This window comes from Accipiter gentilis, chromosome 5 (genome assembly GCF_929443795.1).
Source record: "Accipiter gentilis chromosome 5, bAccGen1.1, whole genome shotgun sequence".
NCBI classification, from domain to species: domain Eukaryota; kingdom Metazoa; phylum Chordata; class Aves; order Accipitriformes; family Accipitridae; genus Astur; species Astur gentilis.
In genome coordinates this window covers 46,956,700-46,973,175 of record NC_064884.1, presented here as the reverse complement: position 1 = coordinate 46,973,175, position 16,476 = coordinate 46,956,700, and the positions used below count along the sequence as shown (strand labels likewise).

The 16,476-nt window shown below is 53.0% G+C and overlaps 1 protein-coding gene across 1 annotated transcript; it reads left to right on the top strand.

Annotated features, from left to right (window-relative positions):
• The first annotated feature begins 6,794 nt into the window (after positions 1–6,794).
• On the top strand, positions 6,795–16,306 carry VAT1 (vesicle amine transport 1). The gene is made up of 6 exons (XM_049799826.1): positions 6,795–7,137; positions 8,721–8,928; positions 9,283–9,453; positions 9,539–9,628; positions 10,595–10,836; positions 11,915–16,306. The coding sequence occupies exons 1-6, from the start codon at positions 6,799–6,801 to the stop codon at positions 12,014–12,016; spliced, it is 1,152 nt and encodes a 383-aa protein (XP_049655783.1). The 5' UTR covers positions 6,795–6,798; the 3' UTR covers positions 12,017–16,306.
• Positions 16,307–16,476: the final 170 nt, after the last annotated feature.

The window sequence follows — 16,476 nt, the reverse complement described above, 5'->3', positions numbered from 1 at the left end:
TCTGTGCTGAATACTCAAGACCCGCGTTTGACTTCCCCTGGGGAGGGAAAGCAGCTGAGTGCCTTTTGCTCAGAGCCACTTGGGGCACTGTCACTGCTGAGCCTTGTGTCCCATTTGGTGCAATGCACCTTTTGGCAGGCAACACTTGCAAAATATGTTAGGCAACCTACAGTCACGGTGTAAATTTTCAGAATAGGATGCAGAGAGAGACATGCTGTGACTATCACCACGTATGGTGAGGCGACAGATGGCTCCCACACATTTGCTCCTGAAAATGCTTCTCCAGTGGCTAGATCCTCCCTTACTGATCCATGCTCTCAGGGCTTTTGATTGCTATTATGAATGAACTTTATTGTGTTATATTTGTGTTATTTCCTGTACAAGGAAACTAGAAGACATCCTCAGGACCTGTACTAGGGAAATGTACTGGGAGAAACCAACCTTTACCGAAGGACCCACAGCCTGAAACCTGGAATCTGTGACATCTTTTTTGTGCCTGCACAGAGCCTCAAAGTCTGGTCCCCTACAGCCAGTCACAGGCTCTTGAGCTAATTTTAGACCTGCTGAAACAGGTGAATGTAACAAGTGAGGAATCTGCTGTACTCTGTCATATGGCCATGCCCCCTGCAACATGCACGCATGTACCTAATGAGAGGTGCATGAGTGTCACCCCTGAGGACACAAGACAGAGCTCATGCCCATCACATTATGCAGTGACACTCTCTGGATTTTTACGGTGTGTGCATTGTTAACTTCATACCTATCTTTTCTGTGCCATTTATCTCAGTCTGCAACATCTTATTTCCACTGGTAGGCCTCTAAACTGGGACAGAAATAAGGGACACACTTTAATTTCTCATCAGATCTAGTCTTAAGTATCTTCTTGGACTTGTCAAATATGTGAAAGAGCTAGAAACCGGCCAGGCAAAACTGCAGAGTATTGCTAACTGTTAACACTGAGCAGTTAAATCATTCAGTCCTGAATGGCGTGTTATTTGATGGTTTCCCCTAGAAGATGAAGAGATGGAGAAGCAGTAGAGTTTGAACACACGCAGCAAGAAGATACAAATGAACAGCAATTAGGAAGGTTAAAAGAAAGAGAAAAAAAATCCCAGCCAAATCCCCTTTCATGTGTCCAGCCGGTTTACATTCTGTGTTAGAATAACGCTGATCTGACTCACTGCTGGCATTAATGAAGTTTGCACCTCTGGGTGAGCAATTTAATTTATCTCAGCAAGCCAAAGCTCATTATAACAGTCCGTAAATGCTATCAGATGAGAGCAGCATCCTTCAGCAATCTCGGGGATTAAAGCAAGGAGGCATTCAACTGACAAGGCTTCTGCTGGAAAGACTGCAGTCGGAGCATGTGTGTTACAGGCTGAGGAGGCACAATACCTCAATTACTGCTGTGGATTTCTCTGTATCAAGAAAGTGATCTGGAGCCTCTGCAACACTCCTCAGGAGGCGAGCAGCTCCATTTTTTCCCCTCTCTCTCAGGACAACTCTCCTTAGGATTTATCAGGCCCAGCACCAGCTGGCGAGACATGTGGGCGGCTTGGGGGACTCCACAGGTTGGCTGCAGGCTGATCGCTCTCCTGCGGGGAACAAGAGGCTCTTTGGAGGGGCAGGGACTTGCAGCACTGAAGGCACACAAAGAGGGTCAGGGTGGGAGGAGGAAAATGGCTGGCTCTCCGATTCTGTCCCCTTGGGTGTGGAAACCTCCTCGCCACACACATCCCCTCCCACACCGGATCCAGCTACTTGAAATGCAGCTTCCACTGCTGCGCTGGCCTTCCCCTCGCCTCGCTCCGGGTGGGGACAGTGCAGCACGCACACAGTCGGTCCCATCACGCCCCTTCTGCCAGGGCTGCCAGCGCCAGCACGGCCACGGCTCCAGCACACAGCACTAGCTGTTGGGGCGAACAGAGCGAGCCCAGCTGGATGCTTCCTGGCAGAGGTGCTCAATGGAAATGGTTTCTCCAGCAGTAGGAGGGATCTCCACCACCTTCATGTTTGAAATCACTCATCAAAATTAAGTATTTTCAGTTTTGCAATTCTTTCTCATGCGGAGAGGCATGGAGATGGGGCAGGCAGGGAATGAACAGAAATGAACCCTTAAAACTTCAGTTTCTTTTCCATTTAATTTCCAACATGAATTGCGTATCCCAAACACAAATTGGGGAAAAACAGTTTTCTTTTTAAAGTCTTCCTTTAAGCAAGCCCAACACAGTGAGGCAGCATCCTATGGGCTGTGTGTGCCCAAGCTGGGCTGGGTCCCTCCCTTACACCCGGTGGGGCTGCAGGCCGGTGGAAAGGTCCCTGCTGTAGTCTGAGGGATGGGGCTTCCCTCGGGGGCTGCTCCAGCTGGGCTGGGTGCAGGGGAAGGTCTCGGGCTTAGCTGCCCCACTGCTGCGCCCTGCTGCGTTTCAGTACCATGCTTGTTTTTCCTTGCAAAGCAGCTTACGTGCCAGGGGTGAGCCGGGTGAATGGCGAGCTGCTGGCACTGTTGGTGCGCAGCAGTGCAGGGACTTGCCAGGAACTGGGACCCTTGAGCTGCAGCAGAGTTTTCAATGGTGCAGAGAAAACTGTCTCCCATTGCAACACACACACACACACACACACATGATGCTACCTGGTCCTGCATGTCATATGGTTACTTAGTCCCTTGAAAGCCACGATGAGCACACTGAAGGGAAGTTTGTGTGTTTTCAGTGAGATAAGACATGCTGAACAAATAATCGGCTTCTAGTGGATGCACAGCATGTGGATGTGCTAAGCCGGTTATTTTGGGACAGTAATTGTCAGTAAATTATTGATGCTGTGATGGAAGGTTGAACTTAAAGACAAGGATTCTCATTTCACAGGATTTCTCCAAGGACCGCAGTAGAGAAGGTGCAGGCCTCCAGAGGGGGACATGGTTGGATGCTGTTCTGTGCGCACCTGGAATCCAGCCTTGCATTAACCATGCTGCTTGCTTGTGCTGCGCTTCCTCAGCCTCTGCTGTTTGGGTTTGTGCAGGGGAAGATGCTGGAGCAGTCTTAGCCCAGCTAAGGCAGTGTTCTTTGTGGGAATGATACTCTGTTCTGGGAGGATTTCTTCAGTCTGCTGTCACCATGAGAAGTGAACTGACGTTCGCTGAGCATCAGTTACCACTTGACAATCGCCTCCATTGTTTCTGTGATCAAAACAGCAGTGCAGGGAACTATGGCTGTGAGTGGCAGGTATGTCTGAGGCGTTGTGTCAGATCTCTTCCACCCGCTGCTCTACCTGTCAAATCTAAATGTAATTTACTGTGATACAGGCACGGTGTCATCCGGGAGGCACAGCATTCCTGGTACATGTGATGCAGCTGGGAGATCTCGTCTGTGTCTACCTCTGTGTGCAATCCAACACTCCGCAGACACAGGTGAGAAAAAGGCAGAACAGAGGCAGCAGGAATCTTTCTCCCGAGTTCCCAACAAACCCAGACAGATGGATTGAGGTCAACACTTGCTGTAGATCCAGGATGCCAAAATATACAGCCCTGAAAACATCACTGTGGGCCCTGGCACCCTGTGGGGTCTTACTGCAGCCCCACAGCCCCCTCCAGAGCCAACCCCCTGCACTGGTCTGCAGCTGGGGGTGGCCTGGGAGCGGGTGGTCTCAGGGACCATGGGCAGCACCAGCAGAGCAGAAGCAGGGAGATAGCGGCACCAGGTCAAGGCCTGAGTGGGAAACGGCTCTGAGCACTTCACCTGCGGCCAGGTGTAGAGACATCCCACAGCAGGCAGTCAGCTGCCGGCCCCGAGCGGGGTCGGGGTCGCAGGCAGCCTCACAGGGTGAGGGAAGGCTTTTGTGGGCCTGGCCCTGCCGGGGTCCATCCTGAATAAGCCCTGGGGTCCAAGCCGAGCTCCCACAGGCAGCTGACTACTGACTGGCAAATCACAGCCAGGCTTTCTTATCTCCTGCCTCTTTGTTGTTTCAGTGTCTTGGGGAGTGGAGGAGAGGGAGGTAGAACAAAGAGCTGCACAGGGCAGGCTGGCACTGCTCCTGCTGTGGGCACATCCTCCTCGCCGCCCTGCCAGAGGTTCAGGAGGAGCAGTAGGAGGCTGCAAAAAAGCAGGCAGGGAGCTCAGGGTGAGGTGCAGGGCTATTGGAAAGCTGAGCATCTGGGGGAGAGATAATGAGAACAGTTTCCTCGGTGGCCTGTGCCTACCTCTGGCTGTGAATCACAAGTCACCACCATTCAGAAGGCCCCAGCACCTCAGCGTGCTCCTGTGCAGCGAAAGCCCACATTTGGGGAGCTTGCTGAAAAACAGGCTGGAGGAGTGAGCACCACTTCCACTGGGAAAATTTATTGTTTTCTCTGGCTAACGCTTCCCTTGCTAGCCCACGCCAGTGACCCATACCCAGTAAGCAGCAGCCAGCTGCCATGCTGTGCTGGGGATTGCAGATCTGCAAGTTCACAGTGTGCCAGCTGCGAACGCCTGGCCTGAGCATGTGCAATGGCACATCCCCATCAGCTCCCCGCAAATGGCAGCACTTCACCCACACTGACGCTCCAGAGCAGTGACTCGCCAGAACTGTCCCTCTTAAATCTGCAGCTTAAATACCGTGGAAAAAGTACCACAGCAGAACACAAACTGAACTGGGTAAAGTAAGATTTACAGGGAAAATGTTACTAAACTGAGGTGATAAGGAAATATTGACTCAGAAGCACAAAGAGACAAAGGCAGCAAGAGCAGCCTGCCCAATCAGACTTGCCACTATGCAAAAATACGCCTATCTAATCTGCTTTATTGCTGCATACAGCTGGAGCAGCCTAGCAGAAGAGGACTCTGACTCCCAAAACCCACTGCCTTCATCTACCACTCTCTGAGCCTTTGGGAGTTATCCTCTTATCTCAGGGCTCCCTCCTGGCCAGCATGTTTCATCCACCACAAGAGCCCTGGCAACTGTGAAAATAGACCACTGAAAGGACAAATGCTAGGAAAGCTCCTAGGAAGAGCAGTGGGAGACAGAGGATTGTGCTTTGACTGCTTCTTCCTAATTTGGGGCATGGGAGATGCCCAGACATCAGGAAGGCACATCTGTATTTCTCAGAGTTGAGCAACAGCAAACAAAGGTGTAAAGTGACTGTCCAAGCCGGACGGCGGTCCTGTCATGCAACTGGACATGCACCTCCTCCTTCTCCCACTGCAGCCATCCAAACACCCATAAACATGCCACATTGCAGAGCCAGATGATGTGCAGCCTGCTCCAGGCCTCTGCCCTCCTGGCTGCTTTCCTGCCTTTGTGCTCCACACTTCCTGAGCAGCCCCAGCCCGCGCCCAGCTCGCATGGCTCCAGGGCCAGTCCAGCCTGGAGAGCAGCCCTCCAGGACAAGGCCACATGCATGCAAAACTCCTGCTGGCCTCGGTCAGCAGACTGCATTTGCGTAATGAGCAGGACTGCTGTCGCAAACAAAGCCCCTGGAAACGCTGGGGTTTGCGAATCTGCCGGCCGGCCAGAGCCTTACATCAAATGCTGTCAGCAGTGCTGGGAGTGCCCTGCCCAAAGCAGGCGCTGTGCCACATTTTGCTTGGCTTGGGAATTCTGGAGCACTGCAGTGACACAGACACTTCCCCACTACATGTTTTGGTTATCTTTCAAGTGGTCTTTGCTTTTTTTTTTGGGGGGGTGGATGTTTTTCAGGAGCTCTTTGACTTGTGTGCTGGAGCAGTCACCCTGCAACAGCTGTGGGTTATTAGGGACAAGGATGTGTCCACCAAGCAGCGGACAAGAGAGGTGGGCATCCAACTGCGCTCATCACACGCAAAACTGCACTGAATCAGCAGTCTTGATGGCAAGCGTGATACAGGGAAGCTGGACACAGATCCGAGCAGTGAATTCATGGAGAAGGGTGCTGTCTGCTGGCAGATGCGTCACAAGCAAGAAGGGAGGCTGGTTCCATCAGTCTGTCTAACGCACCCTCCCTTCTTTATTTGTTTTTAGTTACAGGACTAGAGCTCCACTCCTCCCTCTTGTCTGTGAGCCAGTCCATGCATCATCTCCGCTACATGCAGCCATTTCAGGGCTACGAGCAGAGAGATGTTTATTAAACGTCCCTGCAAGTGACATCCGTTACTCACAATAAATTGTAGAAGTAACTCAGCGAGATGACGCTCCAGCTAACAGCCATTTCAATCGTCTCCAGAAAAGGCGCAAGCAGATTGCTTGAAAGGAAAAATTTAGCAAAAAAAAAAAAAAAAAAAAAAAGGAAAAAAAAAAAGGTGGTGCGGAGGACGAGAGACGCTGCGTTGCAGGACCCGCGGCCGGCTGGGCCCCGCCGAGCCGCAGCCGCCGCCGCAGCGCAGATGCCGAGGGCTGCAGCCTAAGGAGCCTTCGGGAACTACCGCCCCGGCGGGGGGGGTACGGGCAAATCTGCCCCTGCTCCCTTCTCCCCCGGCATCGGCTTCAGACCCGCCGGGAGAAGCGTCCCCGCGGCGGCAGGGTCGAGCGGCTCCCTCGGGGCCGGCCGCCCGGAGGGAGCGGCGGCGGCGGCGGCGGGGCCCCGGCGGGACGGGGCGGGGCGTCCCCCGGGCCACCGGGCTGCGGAGGGGCGGCGGCCGCCGGGCCGCGCCCGGCAGCGGGAGGCGGACCGGGGGACAGCGCCGCCCCGCCCGCCGCGGCGCCGCTCGCCCGGCCCGCCCCCGCCCCCGGTCCCCGTCCCCCCCTCCCCCCCCCGGCCGCGCCCCGCGCCCCGGCTTTTCCCCGCCCGCCGCCGCCCCGCGCCCGCAGCCGCTCCCGCCGCTCCGCTCCGTTCCGTTCCGCTCCGCCATGTCCGCTGAGCCGGCCCCGGCCGCCGCCGCCGCCGCCCCCGCCCCCGAGCAGGCCCCCGGCCCCGCGCCGCCGGCGGGCGGCGGGGAGGCGGCCGAGCACCGGGCGCTGGTGCTGACGGGCTTCGGCGGCTACGAGAAGGTGAAGGTGCAGGCGCGGCGCGGCGGCGGCCCGCGGCCCGGCGAGGTCTCGGTGCGCGTCCGCGCCTGCGGCCTCAACTTCGCCGACCTGATGGCGCGGCAGGGGCTGTACGACCGGCTGCCGCCGCCGCCCGTCTGCCCCGGCATGGAGTGCGCCGGCACCGTCCGCGCCCTCGGCGACGGCGTCCGCGACCGACAGGTGAGGGGCGGCGCGGCGCGGCCCGGTTCGGCCCGGCCCGGCCCCGCCGCACTGCGGTGGCGCCGCGCCCCGCCGCCCAGCAGGTGCGGACCCGCCCGGGCCCCCTCCGCCGGCCCCCGGGCCGCGCCACCGGCGGGAGGCGGCGGCGCGCTGGTGACCGTCCCTCCGCCGGGGCAGGGGCGGCCCGGCGCCGGCAGAGCCGCGCTCCCTGCCCGGGGCCGCGCGGGAAGCGTCCTCCGGCGGACGACGCCCCTGACAAAGGGGCTGCGCGGGCAGGACGGCCCCGGCGCGTCCCTGCCCGGCCCCGGCCGCCGGGGGCCCTGGCTGCCCTCGCCCTGCCGATGCCGCGCCGGCCCCCGGGACGGCAAGAGCGTCGCTGGCTGCCCGCCCTGAGGGCCGGGGTCTTGCTCTGGAGCCGTGGGGCAGGGGTGGAGGCGGTCGCGTGCTCGGGGACCGCCGGCTGCACTTGCACGCACAGAATTTTCTCGTTAGCGGCGACCGCTAGTAGGATCTTGGGCTAAAGCATGACTGTGCTGTTTCTGAACACGTTTGTGACCGTCCCCTTGAACTCCACGAACGCGGCGGTTCCAGCTGCTGCAGAGTTGTCTGGAGCCGTCTGAGTGAGGGTGGTGAGGTGTGGGCACGAGCTGGTTAGTTGCTCTTGGGGCTGGGTTTGTGGCCCGCCAGTGCGTGGCTGCTGCGTTTCTAGCAACTCGGGGGACAGAGGGGTTGGCTCTCCACATGCCCTAGACCTTTGGACCTCAGGGCTGTTGCAGTTACGGTGCTTTAAGATGATTCTTGGGCATGCAACTAGCAAAACGCAGTGTCTCAAAAAAACCCCGTGTGTCAAAGATGATTCCCTCCGCTCCAGGAACACATCTTGATTTATTTAAGTGTAAATGCTGAACGCACACGCTGAGGAGCCTTTCTGCTCGCTGCCTTGGCTCTGCCTCATCTCTGCTTGCTGATACGACCACTTGGTGGTTTGCCGTCTCTTTCCCGTTGCATAGCGAGCAGATGTTTCTTGCCCAGTGGGATAAGAGCAGATCTGGGGGGATGCCTCAGACTTCAAGCCTGACGCTTAGACCTGGGAGGTTTTCCTAAGGTTTTTCTGGGGCTGATCCTATTAAGCATTGCCCCAAGCCTCCTGCCTGTTGGCAGAATGATCCTTACAAGGGGCAGCGGTAATATTTCACGGTGTTCAGACTCCGTCTCCCAGCTTGGGCAGGGAGGGCGGGACACGGCCCCCATCCCTCTTGCCTCGTTGGGGGTCTGTTGGTTTGGGCGGCTGGCAGTCAGGCAGCACGCTGGGTGCAAGCCAGAGCCTGGGGCACCTGCAGTCCCTCGGAGGCTCATGGCCTGTGCCCAGCTCTGTGGTGAGAGGTGCTTTTGTGCGGTTTGCCTGACAAGTGGAGCACGGGCCGCAGGCTCCCGCCCAAGCCCAGGGGTGCCGCAGTCCCTGCAGACTCTGCACAGAGAACGGCACACGTGTACCGGGTTCTGGCATACAGAGGACAAGGATGTGATGACTTCTGCTAGCCTGGGGCTTGTTTCAGACCGCCTTGTCCTCTATTTGATTTTAGGTTGGTGACAAGGTAATGGTCCTGGCTAGGTCAGGGCTCTGGCAAGAAGTCGTGAACGTGCCAGCCAGTCAGACTTTCCTGATGCCTGAGGGGATGAGCTTTGAGGAAGCAGCTGCTCTTCTTGTCAACTACATCACTGCCTACATGATCCTGTTTGACTTTGGAAACCTGAGACCCAACCAGAGTGTCCTCATCCACATGGCTGCAGGTAAATAGTTCTTGCCAGCCCATGCTGAGATTCTTGGCCTCAGTGTGCAGCTTCTGAATGGGTGGCATGGGTGAGGAAGTGATCAGAACGGGGCTGGACTGACAAAACATTGCCTGCCAGAGATGCAGGCTTTGCGCTGACCCAAGCGCTGGCAAATGCTGAACCCATTTCTCAGCAGCCAGGGTTGGTCTCCCCTAGCACATTACAGGCATCAGCCTGCCCCAGGCAAAACCTTTATTCCAAACCCTCCTGGTGCTGTGTGATCGGTACAAGCAGGGATAATTCACCTATCCAGAGGCTTTCCTGACTGCTGGGGCTGTCTGCTTCTAAGTTTTTCTCGCTGCTGGTTTTCAGGTGGTGTGGGAACTGCTGCCATCCAGCTGTGCAAGACTGTAGAAAACGTCACCATTTTTGGCACAGCATCCGCCTCCAAGCATGATTCACTCAAGGAGAGCGGAGTTGCTTACCCCATTGACTACAGAACGATGGATTATGCAGAGGAGGTCCGGAAAATCTCTCCCAAAGGTACTGTGTGGTGAAGGACTTCTACAACTGTCCTGCATTTGTTTCAAGTGCAAGGAAACTTCTAGTTACTTTCAATTCCCTCTAGGTGTTGACATTGTCCTGGACCCCCTGGGAGGATCTGATACATCCAAAGCATTTAACCTGTTGAAGCCCATGGGCAAACTCATCACTTATGGTAAGTGTGAGCCGTGTGCCCAAACCCTAGCTCCGGCGTAGGAGGGACTGTGCGATGGCAGGGTGGGTGTGGATCTGCGCGGGAATGCTGCACGCTGCTTCGTACCTGGATGCACAGCCATGAGGGAGCATCGCTGCTGCTGACTGCTGTGTGTGTTGTAGTTCTGTTATTTCATGAAGGTCTTTAGGATGCTTCGACTGGGTGAGGCACTGAGGGGAGTGAGATTTGTGCCTTATCCCAAGAGCTCTGGTCACAGGCTCCAAGGCTTTTCCCTCCTGTGGTGAGATCTCTTCAAGTACAAGCCGGTGCCTGCAGGGGAAGCTGGAATGTCCTCACGGAGGAACGCTGGCACAGCTGCTTTGTCTGGGCTGGCTTAATGCACAGCACTAATAGAGCCTTGCTTTTCTTCTAGAGGATGTGTGGGTGATGAGGTTTGAGGCTACTGAATACTTATCTCTCCATTCCCCAGCCCTGAAACACTGTGATTTTTGTCTCGTAGACAAAGCCCTCACACAGCCCCCAGTGGGATTCCAGATACTTGCACCAGTGTGCTGCTTCTGTTGTCCCAGCCATTGCAGCATGTGGCTCCCCTGAAGAAGCTTGGCTGTAGAAGGGGAGTGCTGTCCTGCCAGCCTGGCTGGATGTGACTTGTAACCCTCTCTTGCCTCTGCCTGCACTCCAGTCTGGCTGTGCTGCTGCTGCCCTCCTAAAAGAGGAGTTGTTCTATACTTTTGCAATATATGGGTGCTGATAATCCAAATTCTGCCTATCTTGAGGCTGAGGCAGGTACTTGTTTCCATTGAAGGTTGGCTGGGCAGATGCTGATGTGATCCAGTTCTTACCTCTGTCCTCCATCACTGTGTGAGCGGCTGTTACCCTGCATATTGTCTGAGCTGTTACATGGGATGCCTACTGCCTCTCGTGTTGTGTTGATTCCAGCTCACCTGTGGGTTGCCTTCTTTTTAGGGGTAGCAAACCTTCTCACTGGACAGAAGAAGAACCTCATGGCTATGGCTAAAACCTGGTGGAACCAGTTCAGCATCAATGCCTTGCAGCTCCTACACCATAACAAGGCTGTGTGTGGCTACCACCTTGGATATATGGATGAAGAATTTGAGCTTGTCGGAGGTGTTGTAGCCAAGCTGGTTAACCTGTACAGTCAAGGAAAAATCAAGCCCAAAATAGACTCTGTATGGCCCTTTGATCAGGTGAGTCTGAGCTAACATGTACGCTGGCAGCACCCAGAAGTTACTGGGTGATTGTTTCCTGCACAGTGAGCTCTGGTTCAGTGTGAGCACCTTGTTCAGGGGAGCTGAGCTGTTGCAGATGTTTAATAACCATCTCTCAGACATTCAGTGCCTTTTTCCTTTTAAGGTATTAAAGGGGAGTAAAGTGGCTGGGCTCTTCTGCTCCAGTGCACAGAGCTGGGCAATGCCAGACAGCATCCCTGTGGAATAGGCCAGGTGCTCAGCTGTGCTCTGTGGGTGGCAGCAGCATCCCACAGAGGGGCTGGGTTATGCATCAGACTGGAGTCGCCCTGCATCTGCACCCTGTAATTAAGCAGAGAGCTGGGAAGGTTGCTGCTGCCCTTCCACCAGTGAAAAAGAGCCCGGGCAGTGAAACAGAACGAGGATGTTGGAAGGGAGCGGCAGGCTTTTCAGCAGCTCTGCTGTGCTCAGTGTTGCATTGATGTGTCCAGGCTGAGTCAGGTTCTTGCCCTGAAAATCCTTTGCTGGGGTAGGACTTACTGCAGGGGAGCAAAGGACTTGGTAATGATCGGTTGGTGTTAATACCTGAGAACGAGTCTGATGCGAATGCTTAAGGAAAACTCTGTTGATTCCAGCCTGGCCCAGGTGCTGTTTTGCTTAAAAATAATAATAAAAATCTGTGCATGTATTGTTCTGTGGTTGTGTAGATGGTAGAAGCATTGTCCTTCTGGCTGTTAGCTGGGTTTCTGCAGTGCTCCCCTCTGTTTGGAAAGGAAGGTGTGGTGGCACGCACTTCACTCTTCCACAGTTTGCGTAGCAGAACATCCTTGTGTATGTTACAGTTGGTCTGTCTGAATTCTTGAGGATGGTTTCCTATGGGCAGGCTGGGGTAGCTGCCCAACTCTGTCCAAAGCGCGTCTGTGCAGAGGCACCTGAATGCTTGGCACTCGCTTGGACTGCCAGGATAGCTGCCTCCTGGGTGGCCCTCCAACTAGTCTGGGTGGACCAAGGGGCCCACGAAGGGCATGACTGCTCTGCAGGGTGGGTGTGGGTTTTACGAGATTCCTGTTGCTTCCAGGTGGCAGATGCCATGAGGCAGATGCAAGAGAAGAAGAATGTTGGAAAAGTCATCCTGGTTCCTGAAGCACCCAAGGAAGAATCCAAAAAAGAAGAGAACTAAGGAGAAAAGATGTGTGCGGATTGTGAATTCATGGTTTAACTCCCTGATCTCTTTGGGACCTGGAAATGGACAGATCAGTAGCTTCCATCTTCACCAGTACAAGAACATTGTGGTTAAAGTTCAGATGAGGTTTGCATGCTCTTGTTGTGACTGACCCTTTGCCAGATATGCCTCCTGCCCTAGCTCTCTGTTTTGAAGCCTGTTTATTTCGTACATTTTTTCTAATCACTTGCTTCTCTACTGAATTTCCAAACTAACCTTATTTTTCTCCAGCAGTGCAGCTGAAGCTTCCAGGCAGTTAACAACTGCATAGCCTGTCACTGTAAAGTCAAGATATAACATACTGTAGCAACTGCCAAGTATCTCCACAGAAACTGGGCCCTGCTGAAGCATTTGCACTGTCACCTTTGAGAAGCTTGTTCAGCAGGAGAATGGGTTAAACTTAGGATGTTTCCTCAACAGCCAGAGGAAAAGCATGGCTGGCCTAGTTTAATTCTAGCACGGGCTACTCTTCTGTTTACAGTGACCCTGTTCTTTCCCCTCTGCTTCCGTAGGCTGCTTACACCAGTCAGATAGCAACAGGTCATGTTGCCTTTGCCTTGTAAATAACCGTCCTGGCATTTTGGAGTCTATGGCATATTGCACTTAATTTGCAGTCGCTTCTCTGTGCAGTCGGCAAATAACCTGACAGGCTGGGCTGGGCTGATCTGTGTCTGAATACAGAAGAAAAAATTTCAGTTGGGTAACTTGATCCTGTCTATTTTCTGATTCCAAACTGTATAGGGAGATCTAAACTGTGTCTGATTTTTAGAGACCATAAGGACTCAACTGTGTCTCAAATGACTGGAACAATTGATGTTGGCTCTGTGCTTTATTAATGTTGGGCTCCAAGTTGGTATTAAGGCTAAACTTCACCCTCGTGTTTGTATTTCCAAGGGCTGCAGTATTAAATCGGACTTCAACAAGATGGGAACAAAATAAGCTCCAGTTGATGCTTGCTTTGTGCTGTGCCCTGTGCACTGGGGAGGTGTTGCAGTTTGGGAAGTAACTTGCAAGAACCAGTCCTGTAAGCCTGCTTCCTAGGAGCCTGGGCTGGCTCTTTCTGTGGCACGCCACTCAGTAAATCTATTGCCAAGTTACAGTAAACTGCCCAGCTCTGGGTCAAGCCTCTTGTCCTGGGCATTGTGAGCAGTTTAAATTGTGCTTTCCATTCTCTTCTAGCTAGCTCATTAGATATCCACTCAAACCAGCTCTCAGCTTGTGGTTCAGTGCTGCAGTAGGACTTGGCTCTTCCTCCCCTGAAACTGCAAGTCTTGGGACCTTTGGGCTCTCTTCCAGCACCAGGAGTTTAAGAGCTGCCTGGGGTGCTCCTCCCAGACCAGAACTCAGTTTCTCTTCCTCTTTTATTTTTTCTGTGCACTTGAAAATGGACCTGTGCAGAGACCTAAGCCTAGTTCTGTGAGCACTTAATGAGTGGCGTCCACCTTCCTGCTGGACCCTGTTTTCAGCCCTGAGTGACTGTGGTGCTGTTTGTGCTTGCTTTGAGGCTTTGCCATGGATTGTAGGTGCTGCAGGCTTTTAGGCTTCATTTTGCATTTGAAAAGGTAAACCTGAGGGCACCAAGAAGAGCTGCCCATCCTGGAAGAGCTCAGGCTCCAGGAGCAAAGCCTTGCTTAACCAAACCCTGAGGAGGGAAGGCACCTGCTGGGCGAAGGCCCCTGTGTGCGAAGCCCCTCTGCCACTCGAGAGCAGCCAAGCATGGCACAGGGCTGGGGGTTCCTGTGCAGGTGAGGAGCGTGGCTTCTTCCTTGGTTGGCCAGCTCTATCCTCCAGTGGGGCTCCTATCTATCAGTGCAGCTTGTATTTCAGGTGCTTGGGCTCGGACCGTAGTTCTTTAGAAACGTGGCCACAGCCTCCAGGGGACTTGCTCTGGCTAACTTTAAGTATTAAAACAACCCCGTTCCCTACAACCTCAGAGGAGGGCTGGAGCCTTGTCACAGATCCTTGTCAGTCTGTCTCTTGCACTTGATATGTGAACTTCATAAACATGGTCTGATGAAACTCACAAGCACAACTTTTAACCTTTCTGAATCCAAAATCTTGCTGCTTCTCTTTTCAACCTGCCCTGTCATGCTAATTTAGATTAAATCCAACAGTCTCTAATGCTGCTTTACCAGGTCTGACAACAGAAAGACTGTGTAAATTGCTGAAATGGGAAGTCTGGACCTGTTCCTTCAAGAAATGGGACTTTACCTTGGTGCAAGAGCAGCATGCTCAAGTGTCACATAACCCCACACATCTTCAGGTTCTGCACACTTGTAAAGGGGAAAACTATCAAATTGTGTTTCACAGTAACATCCTCTCCTTGCTTTACTCTCGGCTAAGCGCATGCTCAGTGCCTTACTTGGATGGCCTTGGATCAGGCAGCGTAGCAAGGCTCTCGCAGTCTGTCCCTCCCAATGCAGCGTGAAGGAGGAAAGTGGGAGTCTTGCAGCTTCCCGTAGGACACCTCTGACATGCTGCCTTGTCGTATGCCACAGAAAACAGTATCTCAGTGCCTTCTTCTACATGCCTGTAAGGACTAGGAAGTCACTGGAGCCTTTTCCATTCTGGCCTTTCAAAGTGTTGCCAAAAACCTGTCTTGCTAGCTCTGTTTTTGAACACTGGTGATGTAGTCTGACTTACTGTGAATAAGATGCTCCCTTTCCATGTATTACAGCCTCTCCAGGGCTGTCCTGGTGATTCTGTGCTCCCCAGTCCAGAAGAGCTATTGTAAAGCCCTTGTCTCCCCCAGGGCAGCTGTTTGGCTCCAGCCAGACCCTGAGCGAGGCTTTATCTGCTGCCCCAGCCTTGGCTCTCTGGAAACAATCCCAGCTCCTGACTCTTTTCGGGTAGCTGCTCATGTATCTTTTACCTACAAATTCTTGAAGCTCTTATCAGGGCAGGAGTGCTAAGCAGTTACTATCTGTAGAGTTTAGCACTGACTGTTTTATGTCCCTTGGTAGCAACAATGTTTTTTAGAGAAAGACCAAGATTAAATGTAATCTTGCTTTCTACTGCCTCACTGATCAATGCTCTGCTCCAGGTGGTTGTGGTTCGTTGTTTTTTGGTTTTGTTTTTATACTCTTTTTTTTTTTTTTTTTTTTATGGACAAACATTTTATGGGCCAATAAGTATAGAACCTATGTAAAACAACTTCAAGTGTCTTAACTCAAAGTTAACCAGCAGGTTTGTATACTAAGGACCAAAGCAAAAAAAAAAAAAAAAACCAAACAAAAACCCTAGGATAAAAATCATTCCACTCGATGTTGCTTAACTGTTTAGGGCGAAGTCATGCTGTTGAGGAAATGGGAGATTCCTGTGCTTAAATTGCATGTGCCATTCCAGCTATCAGAAGTGCAATTTAATGTTTATTTTACCGATTGACCCAAAGGTTGTGCCGTGAGGAGTCCAAGTGGAAAACGTGAATATGGAGTTCATGAGCAGAGGAGAGGCATCGCTGGCCCTGCCTGCTGCCATGGGGGGGCTGCTCAGCACAGGGGTGCCTGTGCAAGTGCCACTCCTGTGTCATTACTGCAGTCGCCTTCCCAGGCTGGTACTGCTGGTCTTGGACAAAACGCAACTCCTTTGCTATCGGCAGGCAGCTTTTGTCATGTTTTTCTCTTTGGTTTCTCTCAAGCTCACTTGTGTTGCACGCTAACTGCAGAAGGAGGAGGGAGTGGAAGCAGCCTTGGCTTGTGCAGAGGAGCATGGCCCCTGCCAAGTACTTTGAGACAGGGGAAGGAGTTTAGCTGTACATTTCATTTCGGACGCCTGTATTAAATTAGAATTGATTGACCAGGGAGAAGTAAGAAGCATTGGGGGCCTCAGGCTTTAATCAGTGCAGGATCCTGGCCCACTTACAGCTGCTGTCATAGGTGTAAAACCACTCTTGTTGCCTAATGAAGTCTCTAGTGTGCTAAGCCCTGGTGCTGGCAAAGCGTGACTGGCAAGTAGTACATGAGCGTGATGTGAAATGCATTAGACTGAGCCTCTTACAACATATGGTCTGGTCTGTACTGTCTGAGTTGTTGATTTACAGGTATGTGACATGAGTGATACTCATCCTACAGACACACAGAAAATCTTTGTTTAAAAAATATATTCTGCTTTGTGCGTGTAACCAAGCTGGACAGAAAGCAAGTGTGCCAATGCTGTTTACATGACTATGATGTGTAATGCTCCTCTGTCTAATGTTACCATATGCCTTATGTGTTTCAAATGTTAATTAAAAGCATAACAAAACCCTCAGTGGTGTGCTGCTCAATCATCTGTTAGAATGAACGCTCTGCTCCCAGCTCAGCCTCTGGGGCACTTTTATGGCTTCTCCAGGCAGTCAGCAGGTGGACGCATTCAGTTTATAAATTCTAACTTTCCCAGGGTGAGAAGACGCCTCTGCTCTTAAGGACAACTGTTAATTG